The 14,777-nt window shown below is 41.1% G+C and overlaps 1 protein-coding gene across 5 annotated transcripts in view; it reads right to left on the bottom strand.

Annotated features, from left to right (window-relative positions):
• Positions 1 to 4,192: 4,192 nt before the first annotated feature.
• The window catches only part of RLF (RLF zinc finger), a 49,531-nt gene continuing 38,946 nt past the window's right edge, over positions 4,193 to 14,777 (bottom strand). For all 5 annotated transcript variants that reach the window (XM_086764812.1, XM_086764814.1, XM_086764815.1 and 2 more), the window contains 2 exons: positions 12,273 to 12,414; positions 4,193 to 9,786 (listed from right to left, as the gene is read on the bottom strand). In XM_086764812.1, the coding sequence (XP_086620938.1) occupies positions 5,038 to 9,786; positions 12,273 to 12,414 (4,891 nt within the window). In that variant the 3' untranslated portion in view covers positions 4,193 to 5,037. The remainder of the gene's footprint in view (positions 9,787 to 12,272; positions 12,415 to 14,777) is intronic.

Raw genomic sequence — 14,777 nt, 5'->3', positions numbered from 1 at the left:
AGTGAGTTCACAGATGACACCAAGCTGGGTGGGAGCGTCGATGTGCTGGAGGGCAGGAAGGCTCTGCAGAGGGATCTGGGCAGGCCGGACCGATGGGCTGAGGTGAACTGTACGAGGTTCAACAAGGCCAAGTGCTGGGTCCTGCACTTGGGTCACAACAACCCCACACAACGCTGCAGGCTTGGGGAAGAGCGGCTGGAAAGCTGCCCAGCGGAAAGGGTCCTGGGGGTGCTGGCTGACACCGGCTGAACATGAGCCAGCGGTGTGCCCAGGTGGCTAAAAGGACCACGTGCTGGAGCACGTCCAGAGAAGGGCAATGAAGCTGGTGAGGGGTCTGGAGAACAAGTCCTGTGAGGAACAGCCAAGGGAACTGGGGTTGTTTAGCGTGGAGAAGAGGAGGCTGAGGGGAGACCTCATTGCTGTCTACAGCTGCCTGAAAGGAGGTTGTAGGGAGGGGGGTGTTGGTCTCTTCTCCCAAGTAACCAGTGACAGGGTGAGAGGAAACGGCCTCAAGTTGTATCAGGGGAACTTTAGATTGGGAACACTTCTGAACTGACAGAGTGGCCAGGCACTGGGACAGGCTGCCCAGGGCAGTGGTGGGGTCACCATCCCTGGAGGTGTTCAAAGAACGTGTAGATGTGGCACTGCAGGACACGGTTTAGTAGGTGTGGTGGTGTTGGGTTGATGGTTGGACTTGATGATCTTAGAGGTGTCTTCCAACCTTAAAGATTGTATTCCATTCTCTCAATGACTAATTCTACTAGAGTAAGGTCTGTTAAGTAATTTTTTTTTTTTTTTTTTTTTTAAAAACCCACTGCTTCCTTAAAGCAGGCTGGCACAACACATCTTCACAGAATCATAGAATCACAGAATGGTTAGAGTTGGAAGGGACCTTCAAACCCCACCCAGTCCAACCCCCCTGCAAGGAGCAGGGACATCTCCAACCAGATCAGGTTGCTCACAGCCCCGGCCAACCTGGCCTGGAACGTTTCCAGGGATGGGGCATCCACCGCCTCTCTGGGCAACCTGGGACAGTGTGCCACCACCCTCAGCGTAAAAAATTTTTTTCTAATATCTAATCTGAATTTATCTCCCTCTATTTTGAAACCATCACCCCTCGTCCTATCACAACAGGCCCTGCTGAAGAGTCTCTCCCCACCTTTCCTGCAGCCCCCTTTGGGCACTGGGAGCCACTCTCAGCTCTCCCCGGAGCCTCCTCTTCTCCAGGCTGAACAGCCCCAGCTCTCTCAGCCTGGCCTCACAGCAGAGCTGCTCCAGCCCTCTCAGCATCTGCGTGGCCTCCTCTGGACCCTCTCCAACAGCTCCACGTCCTTCTGATGCTGGGGGCTCCAGAGCTGGACGCAGTGCTGCAGGGGGGGTCTCACCAAAGCGGAGCAGAGGGGCAGAATCCCCTCCCTTGACCTGCTGCCACACTGCTGGTGACACAGCAGGTGGAGGAGGAGCTGACAGAGCTGATGGGTCAGGACTAGAGGAAGGGCAGGGACAGGGGACATTACGGGGGGGGTGTGCTACAGGCCATCTGGCCAGGACGACCGAGCAGACGAGGCCAGCTACAGGCAGACAGGAGCAGCCTCACGGTCACAAGCCCTGGTGCTCATGGGGGACTTCAACCACCCCAACACATGGTACCTCCAACCAACCTGTGTTTTGAATTGCTGCTTTTGACAGCGAATTATAAACCCTCTCCGCAGTCCACAACAGAACAGGCACACACACTGTTACGCTGGAGAAGATGGACATTTGCAGTAAACCTTCATTCAGGTGGCAATTTCTCCAGCAGTCTTAGGCAAACTCTTATATTTTACACAGAAAAGCTTCTCCCATGCCAGGCAGAAACTCTTTTGTTCCTTATTTCTGGACAATTTCTAATTATTTATAATTAATCTTTTTAATTATAAAAAGAATTAACTCACAAACTCCATGAGGTTGTTCCCTGGGATCTGTGATCATAGCTTCCTCTTGAGTAGAAAGTTATCAGTGTCGACTCCAAGAAGCAACAATAAACGTAAAGAAAGTTCAAGGACAATCAAACTTGAATATAGGTCAAGCGTAAAAAGAAAGAGAAGGAAACGGTGATCAGGGAGACAAAGGGAAATCTTATCTAGCTTCAGGTTACAGTATGTGCACAACACAGCACGGGCAATCAGGGAAAAGCTCAGACCCCAACTGGAGCTGTACCATTTGTGGTATTTCTAAAACCAGTAATGTCTCTATTCTCCAAGAACCACAAGTATTCATTAGAGGAAGGTCTAGTGAATGATGTACAAATGAATTCTAAAAGAATAAATGCCAACTCCTCTGAAAAGTTTTCTTGTGCGCAGGGGTAAGAAGATCACACTGAACTGCTATGCCAGGTGAACAATTTCCAGCTGTCAGCTAAGCAACTGTCAACTAACCCCATGAAAACAGAAAGCAAAATCTGTGTTGAAATGCCTTCGGGTGTGCAAAGACATTGCAAAACTGTTCCAAAACTACTATAAAAAAACCCCACCGTGAGATTACGTTATTTGCAACATGCTACCTTCAATACCCCATTGACCCAAAGCTGCGTCTACATCATAAAGCAACACCTTGGAAATAAATCCTGGTTTTAATCTTTAAATTTTCTTCTGGTTTCTGGCTGGTGTAAGCACAAAGGAGTGTTACCTTTCAAATTTCTTACGAAAACCGAGTTGTCCCTTGGTCACTCAAGACAACTTCAGGTGCACGCACAGAGCAGCTTTGCACCAGTGCGGGCTCAGGGATGGAAGTGGCAGTCAGCAGCAGAACGGTGCGGTTGTCTCGGGAACATACAATTTCGCTGCCTTCAAAGAGGACTCAGCTAGCCTAAGGCATCATCACAGAATTGTCTCCTACCTGTCTGCAGACACTTGCTTAGTGGAATCTATTTCTCTTTGCTACTCCCCACGCACAAAGTTCTTTACTGGTCTCTTACAACTCAGCTAATTGATATATACATTAAGTATCGGTCTGGCATTTAATCATTTCCATTTTCCTGGCTGTAGTCACAGCATTTTAAGTTGTAGGAAGCATCAATGACATCAAAACTACTTTTAAAAGTTTTGGTACATTTTCAGGTCTACACCAAGCAAAAGCTTGCACACTGCCCTTGTCTCAGCACTTCTCCGCTCTGCGGCGTAGATACATATTCTGTCTCATTTCATTCCTGCATTCTCAAATAATTTCTCCCATTCAAAGCAAGTATTTTAAATGCTTGAATTCTTTAATACTGTCATATTTGAAGCTCTGGTTATCTAGTGGAAATACAGCTGCTTGACCTGAAATTGAAGACTCAAAACCTCAACAAATTTACTGTTCACGCTGACCAGTTTTCTTTCTCTAGGCACCGAAGGGGACAGATGGCTTTGCGGGTTACTCAAAAACCCCCAGTAGTGTACTGGTATCTCTCCAGGCACATCAACTGAAGCAGCCATTGCATGTTTACTAAGTTTGCAGTTAATCTCTTCTTCTGTTTTGAGATCCTGAAGATTCAAGTATGTTTGAACATGACATTAAAAGGTAGACTTTTTATAAAGAGATAAAAATCACTTTGGAACACACTTTCGCTGCTCCAGGTGAGAGACCGTGTTGAAGTATTTAACGTTTTGACCCTCACTTACTTCCATTTTTAAAAGCTAGTGGGAAGATTCATACACCATATTCCTTTCACTAAAAGCAGCTTACAGTTTGGAGAAAGGAAATGGCAGGAAAGATATTCAATGAGCTACACTTCTCCTGCTTGGTGTATGACTCTCAATCTACCTTTTATTTTAAGGATGCCTAAATAACTTCTGTGAGTATAGTATGAAAATGCCATTTCTGCCTAGTTTTGGTTGTAACACAGTTCTCCAGATAGTTTTTTAGATAGCCTCCTTCATTCCTGCAGCCAGCCAATATTCATGGTCTGCTTTAAACAACTTTTCTCAAAGTTTTCTCCATTTCCTTTCCACTGCTACTTTTCAGATCATAGTATAAAACCCAGAACACCCCAACAAAATCCAAGCCCTCCATCAATAAGAAGGCGGGATTGCTAATCAGCATCCTCACAGAGACTGGGAAATACCACTTACAGGGAAAACAGATTCTGAGCCTCATGATGTATCCAGAAGTACAGCAAGAAACCAGACACAGAACAACAAGAAACGTATCTTAAAATATTAGATTACTCCTCTAGCGAATCTTCCAGCTATGTTTTATTCACGATCCAAAAAGCTAACCAGGGAACCCAAAATGTGCACCGAAACTTCCACATGACACAACTCTCCTGGAAGTCTGGCAAGGTTCTTCAAACACTTATGTTGTACCATAGACTCAGAAGCATCTTCTTCCTTTAAAGGGAGAGATAACTGGGACTTTCTCATCTCTAAGTGGCAAGCGCTTTCTGCCTGTACTAATTATAATTCTTTCAAAGTCTGAAAAAAGCACAGAGAATATTAAAAAATAAAATGCAACACTTTACTTTTCTGTATCTACACTGTTTCATCCGTCTGATAAATTATCTACAAATGCATAAAACTTAAGCAACATTGTCCAATGCACTCAGGATGGTCCCAAATTCAATTACAAGTAAACCGCATTAAAGATTTACTGTACAGTAAACAAATGGGTGAAAAACTGTAATTTATTGAAACTCATAACTCAAAAAATATAAGATGCTGTAGTGTACAATATGTTACACAAAGCACCCTAGGGTGCACATTCAAGTCAAGTAATAACTCCATCGCCCCCCAAACCCTGGTACCCTAGTACTTGTTCCATATACAATCATGCACATTTACTCTTCAAGAGGAAGCTCCCAGTATTCTGATGTGTTAAATAGCACCAAAATCAGCATAGTCCGTTGAAAAAAATGGGGAGCTAAATTAACTTGGCCGATACTTTTGACAGATATTATACATTCATGGAATTAAACAGTCTAAACTAACCTAAACAGTGTGCACTGTAACAATTACTGTTCTAATTTGAAGTTCTCCCCATGTAGCAGTAGTGGAGGCAATCTGCTCTAAGCAAAACTACTTATGTACTTCCTACACAAACCTGGTCTGCCTTTTTTGTTGGAAATAAGTCTATGAGGGGTTTAGAAAACTTGGATCTTTCAAGAACAACCACTGGTCTTAAGTAATGGAGCTGTTTTAAGGCAAGGTCTCCACAGTCCGTTAGTGCCTTGTCCAAGATCGCCCTCAAATTTTCTAAAGAAGGGACAGATGATGATTCTGACAACAAGGGCTGGATCTCTGTTAGCTGCCCGTGGTTATTTTGGGGTATGATTACGTTTTTGTCATTTACAAAGTTGTTTACTGGGGTATCCCCTTGACCGTCTCCCTCTTTTTGCAAGGTTTTATCTACTGGCAACTGCTCAGGAGACTCCCATTCTACCACCTCATCGAAATCATCATCATCGTCGTCATCTTTTCCCTCACTTTCCTGAATAAATTTTAAAAATGAGGACTCAAATCCCATTGGTTTATATGTCTTTAAATCAAATGGTTTGGACACTGGAGGCTTCTGAAATTTGTCTTTTGTCGTACAAAGTACATTTCTTTTTGCATTTTGATTAACTGCGCTATGTTCGCATCCTTCTGAGTTTTTCTCTCTTGGCAACTTCAATTGTAAATTGGACAGATAAGAGCTATTCTCCCTTTCGTTATTTTCAGAAAAATCTTCAGTTTTACACATAACCGTCTCCCTGATGTTACGCTCCTCTAGAGAGGTGTCCTTCGAACTGTGGTTATATTTTAAAGTGCCCGAATACACAAAGGCACTTGCATCAAAACTCACGCTACTCGATGGACATCTTTTTTGGTCTTCATTGCTTACATCTTGAGAATCACAGTCAGTATTTGGAGCAACAGGTTTTTCACTTTCCTGCACATGCTCAGGATTAGCTGATTTATCCTCTGCAACTTTGACACCATTTTTAGCCAAGTCTAAAGCTGTTCCGGAGCAGGACTGTTTTTCAATCATTATGCCACACTTAACACAAACAACAAGTTTCTGAATCCGCTGCTCTATATACACGTTGGTCATCTGATGTGTGCGCTTATAGTGCCTCACGATACTGCTTTCCAGTTTGACGACAGACAAACATCCCTGAACCATGCAAGGGTACTGGGTCTGGTTAGACTTCTCTTTGCACATTTGTAGGGCTTCCTCTTTTGTTTTGAAACTCATCAAATGCTTTTCTCTACTTCTGCTAATTCTTTTAGGTTTTCCTTTTATCTGCTTCCCATTCTGCTTGCTTACGTCAAAATTGTCTTTCAAATAGCTTTGTTCATTTTTATCTCTATCTTGATTATCTTCTTCCTCCTCTTTCGGATTTCCAAATAGACTATCGTAATATTCACTATGTCGGAAATACACATGTTGAGAGTAGTGACTGTAATTTGTGAAAATGCGATCACAGCCATTAAGGTCACAATGTATTTCAAAATCTTTGTTTGATTTTTCTTCATTGGCATGTTCTTCTATTAGGTGCTGTTTAAGCTTATTGAAGGTATAAAATACAGCAGGGCAATGGGCTTGGTTACAAGCAAACCTCGCAGATTCAGCTTCAGAAAGCAGTTTTTGATCCTCTAACGGTTCATTGTGGAAGTCACTACAATGCTTAGCAAGAGCGTTAGAACATAAAAAACGCTTACCACACTCTTTGTGTTTGCATGCAAATATTTTTTTACATTTGACAAGTTCCCTTTTTGTTCTTGCTTTGTCTTTTTCTAAGCAGAGCTGTTCTTTATTATATTGGTGAACGGTTCTGTAATGGCGAATCAAACCTTTCTGGTTGGTAAACGCCGAGTTGCAACTTTTGTGTATACAATGAAATGGTTTGTGGTACTTATGCAATATGTAACACAAATTTCCTTTAGCAACTGTTCTTTTGCTTCCTCTTCCCTGCCTTGCTTCCAGTTCTTCCCTATGACTGTCCAGAGAAGCTAAGCTAGACGTTTTCCTTGTAACATTATTGTCTGTCTCTTCGCCGGACTCCAAATCTGTCTCAGAACTACAGTCTTCCTTTTTAGGATGACACAGCTGTTCAGAGTGGTCTGAATGGTCAATGAATTCAACGTTGGTTGCACAGACAGGTGTTGGAACAGCGCTATTTTTATGCATGTCATCTGCATATAAACCTACGTGATCAAATTTTTCATTCGAACATACCTTGTGAGCCACCCTCTCACAGCCAATTTGATGTTTGTTTCTATAGTGAATTCTAAGGTGTGTTTTTCTTGTAAAGGATCTTTGGCAAATATGACACTTAAATGGTGAGTATCTATGCTGAAACATATTTAACTGAAGAACCATTTCCTTTGAATAGTTATGTTTTTTAACATAATGCATTAAGAGAGCTTCTCTGGTCACAAACTCACACGTACATCCATGACATTCACAGAAGAACGGTTTAGCTGCCAGCTGAGTAAGGTACTGGCTGGGTAAATTATCTTGTTGCTCTTGAAGCTGAAATTTTGAGGTAGTTTCATCTACTGACTCAGGGCACTTGGCATCCCTAGATGAATAGGACTGTAAAGAGCCCAAAAAAGGCTTGTGTCTTGAAGAATTCTGAATGTTCGAATTTTTTAAGCTTAGATGTTTCAAGCCTAACATTAGTTCCAACATGTTATCTTCAATATTTGAGTCTTTAGAACTGTCATAAAAAGATGTTTCTGGAGACGAAGGACAAGTTTCTTCCTTCAGGCCATTGGTTCCTTTAGCATCTACAGTACAATACAAGCTTTCTGGAGAGTCAGCATTTGTATCTGAATTATGACCTAACTCTGTAGTAACATCTGTAAGGGATTTACTGTCCTGAGCATCACTTAACAGATCAAGGAAGTCTTTAGTTTTCATCTCCATATTCTTTTTACCTTTGAAGTTATACGGATGTGCCCTGCGAAGGTGTTTTTGCATACTTCTGGAATTTTTGTGTGTGGAACAGCAGCCTTCGAAACCACAGGAAAGCTTTTTTTCATCCAAGCAAACTGCCACATTGGAACACTGTTGTTTCACATTTGCTGAATGAAAGACTCCTTCCTGGGACATGAGAAAACCTGGAACTGATTGATTGCGAGCCACTGTTTCAACCATTTGAGGAGACACCTGGCCTTGGTTTACTGCGGCATCTGTGCTCTGGCCCCCACAATGAAGACTGCAATTACTTTCACTGTCTAGATCTTCACTGTCAGAGAGAGCTTCTTCCTTAATCTGTGGAATTTCCTGAGAGCCTGAGGGATCCAAGTTATCATTCAGACTGGAATTTTCAGATTGTTCAAGCAGTTGAGATTTGGGAAGATAACTGCATTTGTCTTTTCCCACTGACTCTTCGAGTTTTAGCGTTTGCTTCACTTCCCCATTTGGCACTTCAATATTATGCACTGCAAGGTGATTCTGAAATTCAGTTTTTGAATAATAAAACTTTTTGCAACCAAAGAAGTTGCAGGTGTACGATGCATCTCTGAAGTGCTGTGCCTCGTGATGGTAAAGTTGCCCCAAGTCACTGAAAACAATATTACAGCCATTTAGCTCACACTTATAGCGAAGGTCATCATGTGTTTGCTTGTGATTGAGAAGCTCATTAACTGAGCCAAACCTAGCGTAACAATCCATGGACACACACATATACGGCTGGGGTCCGCAGTGGACGCGTTCATGCTCTCGCAAATGAAAGGACGTCATGAAGTGTCGGCGACAGAAAGCACACTTCTCCCTCCTGTTTTTCATATCCAAGTAGTGTTTTGCATTCTCATCGTTGTTTTGATGTTCAGCTTTCAGATGTACACTTAAGTATTTAAACTGTTTAAACACTCTGGAACAATCCGTTCCGGGACACGGATAGATGTCTCTGTCTTGTAGCTGGCAATTTTCCAGTTGGCTAAATGTGACATATTCGTGTGCGTCTTTTTCAAAGTTTTCGGGCAGCTGGGGCTGATGTGACTTCTCCTGAAATGCTGGGGGTGGGCTGCTGGAAGCTGTTGTCTTTTGCGGTGATCTCTCTTTTTTCAGTATTATTTTCTTTTTAGGTCTGTGTGTTCTACTAGGTGGCATTTTAACATGTTCCATTACATGTGGTACAAAAAATTCCTTTCTCTTGAACTTTTTTGTACACACCGGACACGTATAAACACCATCTTCCATATGCATCTTAGAATGATGCAGTATTCTAGCCTCTATACACTCCCTTTTGCAGAGCACACAAAAAAATTTGTACTGAAGCCACCTCTGGTATCTTTCTGAAGAACCGATTGGTTTTTTTACTCTTGCTTTTTCTTTAGGGTGGTTTATTGTGTCTTTTCCATCATAATATTTATGTTCTTTTGTCTCGTCGTAGTCACTAAAGAAAGTTTCTAACAGGTCGGTTTCATTGATTGACATATTACAACTCGCATCATCCTCAGAGTCAGAAGCTACTTTCCCTAACAGTTTAAGGCAATGCCGCTTTAATGTCTTCCAGTCCCAAAATTCAGGATCAAATGGCCAATATGCTTTTAAAGCTAACAGCAGCTCACAACGAAGTGAATTTGGAACCAGCGCATTTTCTTCATCAAATTTTTGATCTGGTTGCATATAGAGCTCTTCCAACACATTAAATCCACTCAAAGTTGGCTCAAGTAAAAATTCTGTGAGCTGACAAGCTCTTCTAACTTCAAGGTCTTCTGGTAAAAGGCATGCAATTGTTTTACATACTGATGTCTTCATTTCATCGCTTCCATTTGATCGGATCTGAAGGGCTCTCACACATAACAAAACAGACACAGCAAGTCCTGCTTCTTCTGCCTGTTTAAAAAAATAAAACACCAACAGCCACAAAACAAGCGTTACTTTTCTTTGATAAGTACATTCTCTCTAGAAATGTTCTATTAAAAAAAAATGCAATGAGAACATCCAATAGACTACAGCCTATCCAGACCTCTGAGCGTTAATTGCCTGAGTCACTGAGCACATTCTAAAAGGTTCTAGTTCAGTTTACGTGAGGAACCTCTTCTATTTCTCAAGCGACGGGAGGCACTCTACATTTAGTGCACTCTGTGGAGGAGTCACATCAACTAGTTTGGGCATTAGATGTTGCAAAACATCTTTCTAACTCCTCCTTCTCTTCTTTGAATGACTCTCAATCATAACTAAGTCAGATGCCTAAAAGAGAATGGTGTAAATCTTTCATATCCATTCCTCCTGCAGCATCCACACAGGATGTTAATTCAGAACATGCAGTACTGTGTAATAAGGAAATTAATGTAAATTCACACCCTGAAACAAAATAACCTTCAATAGCAGAAGCAGTACAGTAGCAGAAATTATTCTTGATGAAGACAACGTCATTTCACTTCCAAACATTTTCTGAGGAGTCTATGCAACTTTGAGGTGCTGCTCAATAGTATCAGGAAGACATCTACAAACATTATTCACATGCAGATTTAAAAAAATGCTATATTCCAAATTCTACGTGGACAAAATGGAAAGTTACCTTGTTCCAAAAGCATGCTTTCAGTACAAAGAATCTGAATGCATGAAAGTAACTATTTAGTCATTATTAGTAAAGAGAAGTAACAGTTAAGATATTTGTAAATAGTGTAGAGAAATGACACGTGGCTAACACAACCACATCCACACCCGCTCAGAGAGTAAAGATCCAAAAGAACTAAGAACAAGTTAAAAGAATTAGCAAGCTCTTACACTCACTGTGCACAGTCTATTTGAGATCATGCAATACTTCTTTAATTCAATAACAGTGTTATTTGGTAGACAGTAATAATAATAATAATAATAAAAAGCTATCTCCTCAGGAGAAGAAATTTTAATATGGTTTATCAGGAAACACAGAAATAACTAGGATATAGTTAACAATATATTATATATGTTTTATATATGAAGTGCACATTCACGCACGTTTTAAAAGTAGAAATAGGCTGACTTTAGAGAAATTAGTAGCAAACGTTTCTCTGTGCAGTCACTACCGGAATTTATCTTTGCCAGATTAGAGTTCCAGACTCTCCTCTATGATCTGTCAAAAGGACAATCACGTAATCTTTCTGATTTCTACTTTGACTCTAAAACAGGGCTCTGATACTTGCTCTTCTCCTATCACATCACACTTGATAACTCAATTGGTTCACAGGATTAACTCTGATCGGTGAAGAGAGTCTCTCAGGCACACAAACCTGAAGCTGGAGAGAAATTTAATTGAAAAAAGGAACCTTGCCTGCTTTATCGATAATCCATTTGATGCCTTAACTCTAAAATAACTCATGTCCACATAAGAATGCAAAAAGATGGGCACATTTGGGAGGGTGCTGTTAATTGAAACATTCATAAAACTGAAGTTCATGTGGCAAGTTCTACCCTACATGTACAAGACTATGCTGGTTTTCAGGAAGAAATATCTGAAATCTTTTTGAAATTGTGTCATTCCTAAGGGAAAATCCCATATCTAATGTGAGGTCCACGATCTGCACAATGCTGTTACTAAAACAGTTAAAATCCTATTATATTATAATCAGCTAGCTTATTTTCCCTCCATTGAAGTGTGCCTGATTAATTTTCATTCGTAATTGCCCTCCGCAAATCGACTCTCATATAGTGACCAGACACAGGAAATTTCAGTCTAACCAATTCCAAGAGTCAGAGTGGCCACCAAAGGAAGCCAGAAATATCCTACTGAGCTACTACTCAGATCAACCACAGCCAGCCCTTCTGCTCTGCTTATGAAAAACATGCTGTATTTGCCTCCTGGGTAGATGGATCAATTAAAGCCTTTCCATTACTCCTCAGAGATGATGAGTTTATATAAAAGTTACCGTTAAACATCTCTTGAACGTTTCTGCAACTTTCTAAAGATAGGCATCAGAACAGAAGGTAGAAGTTCAGAGATGACTGTATCACCCGTTTTCAGGAAAAGGTATTTTCTCAGAATACAAAAACACGAGACATTGCAGTCAAGTTTCCATCTCTTAGAGATGCTACAGGAAGCTGTTGCTGTGCCTCACTTCGAAACAGGCAGCGGATCAAAACATAGCTATGCTTTGTTAGCAAAATATTGTCACACTGTATTTTCAGAGTAACAAACAAACAGTTCCACACTGACTGCAGGTCACTTAAATGTGTCAAGCTGACAGAAAACTACAGTGGTAGACATTTTTCAGAGATTTATATTAGTAAGTTATTAGGCACTTAATCAGAAAGCATGAATATGAAATAAGCTATTAAGAAAACTGTAAGTTCAGGTAGATCTTCTATCCAAAGACTCTGGACTGCAGCTTACTTACTTCAGATTGTATGACTCTTATCAAGAAAAATAAATGCTGTAGTGTCTTGGCAATGATGCCAAACTGACGACATCTCTCCAAAAAGGAATCTAAAGAAGGATCTATTCTTCTCTGCAATTTGCTCCAGAAAAGTGTCAGTTCCCTGCAAAGAGTTGAAAGCAGAATGTAAGAAATTCACAGATATACACAATTTGTCCAGAGTTTACACATTTGAGTTCAGAGTTGACGCCACAACAATTCAAACATTATTAAAAAACAGCACACACTCCAATCAGGTCTCCATCTCCAAGAGACGCTGAAGAGAACTGTTACTGTGCCTTACTCCTGAACAAGCATCAGATCAAAACACAGTACATCTCCTGTTATTTGACGGGGAAAGACACGGGCTATGTGATTAATCTCGCTTAAGGCAGGCATCTATACCTGCATGGACTTCCTTCCTAGACAAGAAAAAAAACCCCCAGGCTTGCAGAGCTTTAACTTCTCACACGGAAATTTCAAACAGGTAAGATGAAGCATAATGGAAAGCAGCCACTTCTCTCCCACTAGGCTGGTAGCTTAGATGTGACACCGGCACTCCGACGACGTAAGTACAACCCAGCACTTTAGAAGATAACAGAACACACTTTGTGAAGTGTTACACAAGGGATACGTAAGTCTACTACTGTTGAGCGGCTGTGTGCGTTACTGTACCATGTGAGCATAAAGCTGTTAAATTAAGCAATTTATTATAACCAAGGCAACACAGTCACTGAACGATGCGATCTGTCACTTCGTGTTGCTTTCCCATCACAATGAGTGCCACGGAAACAGAAAAGCAGCAGTGATGGGATAGTCTTTTAAACCACTTGAAAAAAGTTTTTCTCCCGTTCCTTTAGCACAGTAAACTTCACCTTTGCTAACTTCACCACTGCGTATCAATCATACCTATTGGTGTCGAGATACAAGGTCAGTCATAGCCTCTAGAACCAAGAAACAAGAAAACACACCCATGCAAACTTCACACTGAACATTGGCAAGGTTTTTCCTTTGAGCTACTGCAGTCCTACTCTTGAACTCTAAGCCAAGTGAAACGGAATGAGGCCTTGCTATGGATCTGACCTGGGACACATTTACTGCACAAAAATGGACAATATTTACCAGTAACATTTTGGGGGTTTTTTTGTTTGTTTGTTTTGTTCAAAGGCCTAGAAATGCAATTAACAGCCTTTCATAGGCAGGACACCCCTGAGAAGCGAGACAGGCTTACAAGAAACTAATATACAAGCAGTATAACTCAAGGTGTTTTGATTTTAAATCCTAAAACAGAACTAGAGAGGAATAAAAGGTAGACACTCAGATGATCAGTAACTTTTTCTACTGCCCTTCAGCCCCAAGAAGCCGACAAAATGTAAAATTTAATTGAACGTCAGGATGACTAACGTGGAAGAACTGGATGAAGGGAAGCTTATGCAAGAAAGGCACAGAAAAGAGTTAAAAAAAAATTAAGTTGGCATCACCACTACAGAAACACAACAAACTTGAAAGATCGCTTACCAATTCAGTACATTTACGTAGCTGGGAATTGGAAGAATAGCGAGAGAAGGGCTTCACTCTGGATAATCCCTGATTCCTAAGAGTTGTTGTCAGAGCAAAAAGTTTTCACTGTTTACCCTGTTCTCCTTCTCATCCCACTCCTCTTTCTGCAAAGCTAAAGTACATTTTTGGAAGGGCTCCTCAAGCACAATGATATAGAGGTGTTCCTCAGACGATCTTCACACATACGGCAAGGCAAGAAAGGACAACTCTCAGTATTTGGGCAATTTTCAATTGCAAAATTGACGTGAGGCAGTACAGAGCAGAGAAAGAACTCCAAACAGACAGATACCTAGTAACACTTAGAAGGGGAAAAAAAAAAAAAAATCTTACTAGCATATCAGATGGGAGAGACGTTTTTTGAAGTTGTGCTTAGCTACAGTTCATACATAATGCCGCTTGTGTTAATGTTAAAGATTACATTATTTTGTGGATTGATGAATTGCCTGACTCTTTGAAGACTAAAGCAATCAGCTAACTCAGAATTACTGCCCTCAGAGCAGCACTACTTCTTAGATCAAGTTCCACACAAGGCAGATACTTCCAGTCTTAAAAGCAGCGTTACACATTATTTTATGATTATCAGCAACAATCATTGTAAAATCTTCCAATTCTGGTCAGGAATAACATACGCAAACCTAAGTTTGCTTTCATCTTCAGCTGTGAAATGAATCTTCACACCAACAGCACTAATTCACAAGGTTTACTAAGCTTCCCTTGGAGGTACAGACTTGAGGATGAGCCGAGGTAAGCGAATTAAATACCTTATCTTCTCCAAATATGCAAGAATAAGAGGAGGTTCGTGCTGGATTGGAGAGTTAGCACTGTGCCATCAGGCAGATACTGGAACAGTGAAGGTGGGAGGTAGATTTTCCCTTTTTAGACTTTGAGCGATGTTACAGCTGAACAGATTTGACAGCTTACAACTTC

The sequence above is a fragment of the Chlamydotis macqueenii genome, chromosome 22 (assembly GCF_036417535.1).
Source record: "Chlamydotis macqueenii isolate bChlMac1 chromosome 22, bChlMac1.mat, whole genome shotgun sequence".
Classification (NCBI taxonomy): Eukaryota; Metazoa; Chordata; class Aves; order Otidiformes; family Otididae; genus Chlamydotis; species Chlamydotis macqueenii.
This window is presented reverse-complemented; position numbering and strand designations above follow the sequence as displayed.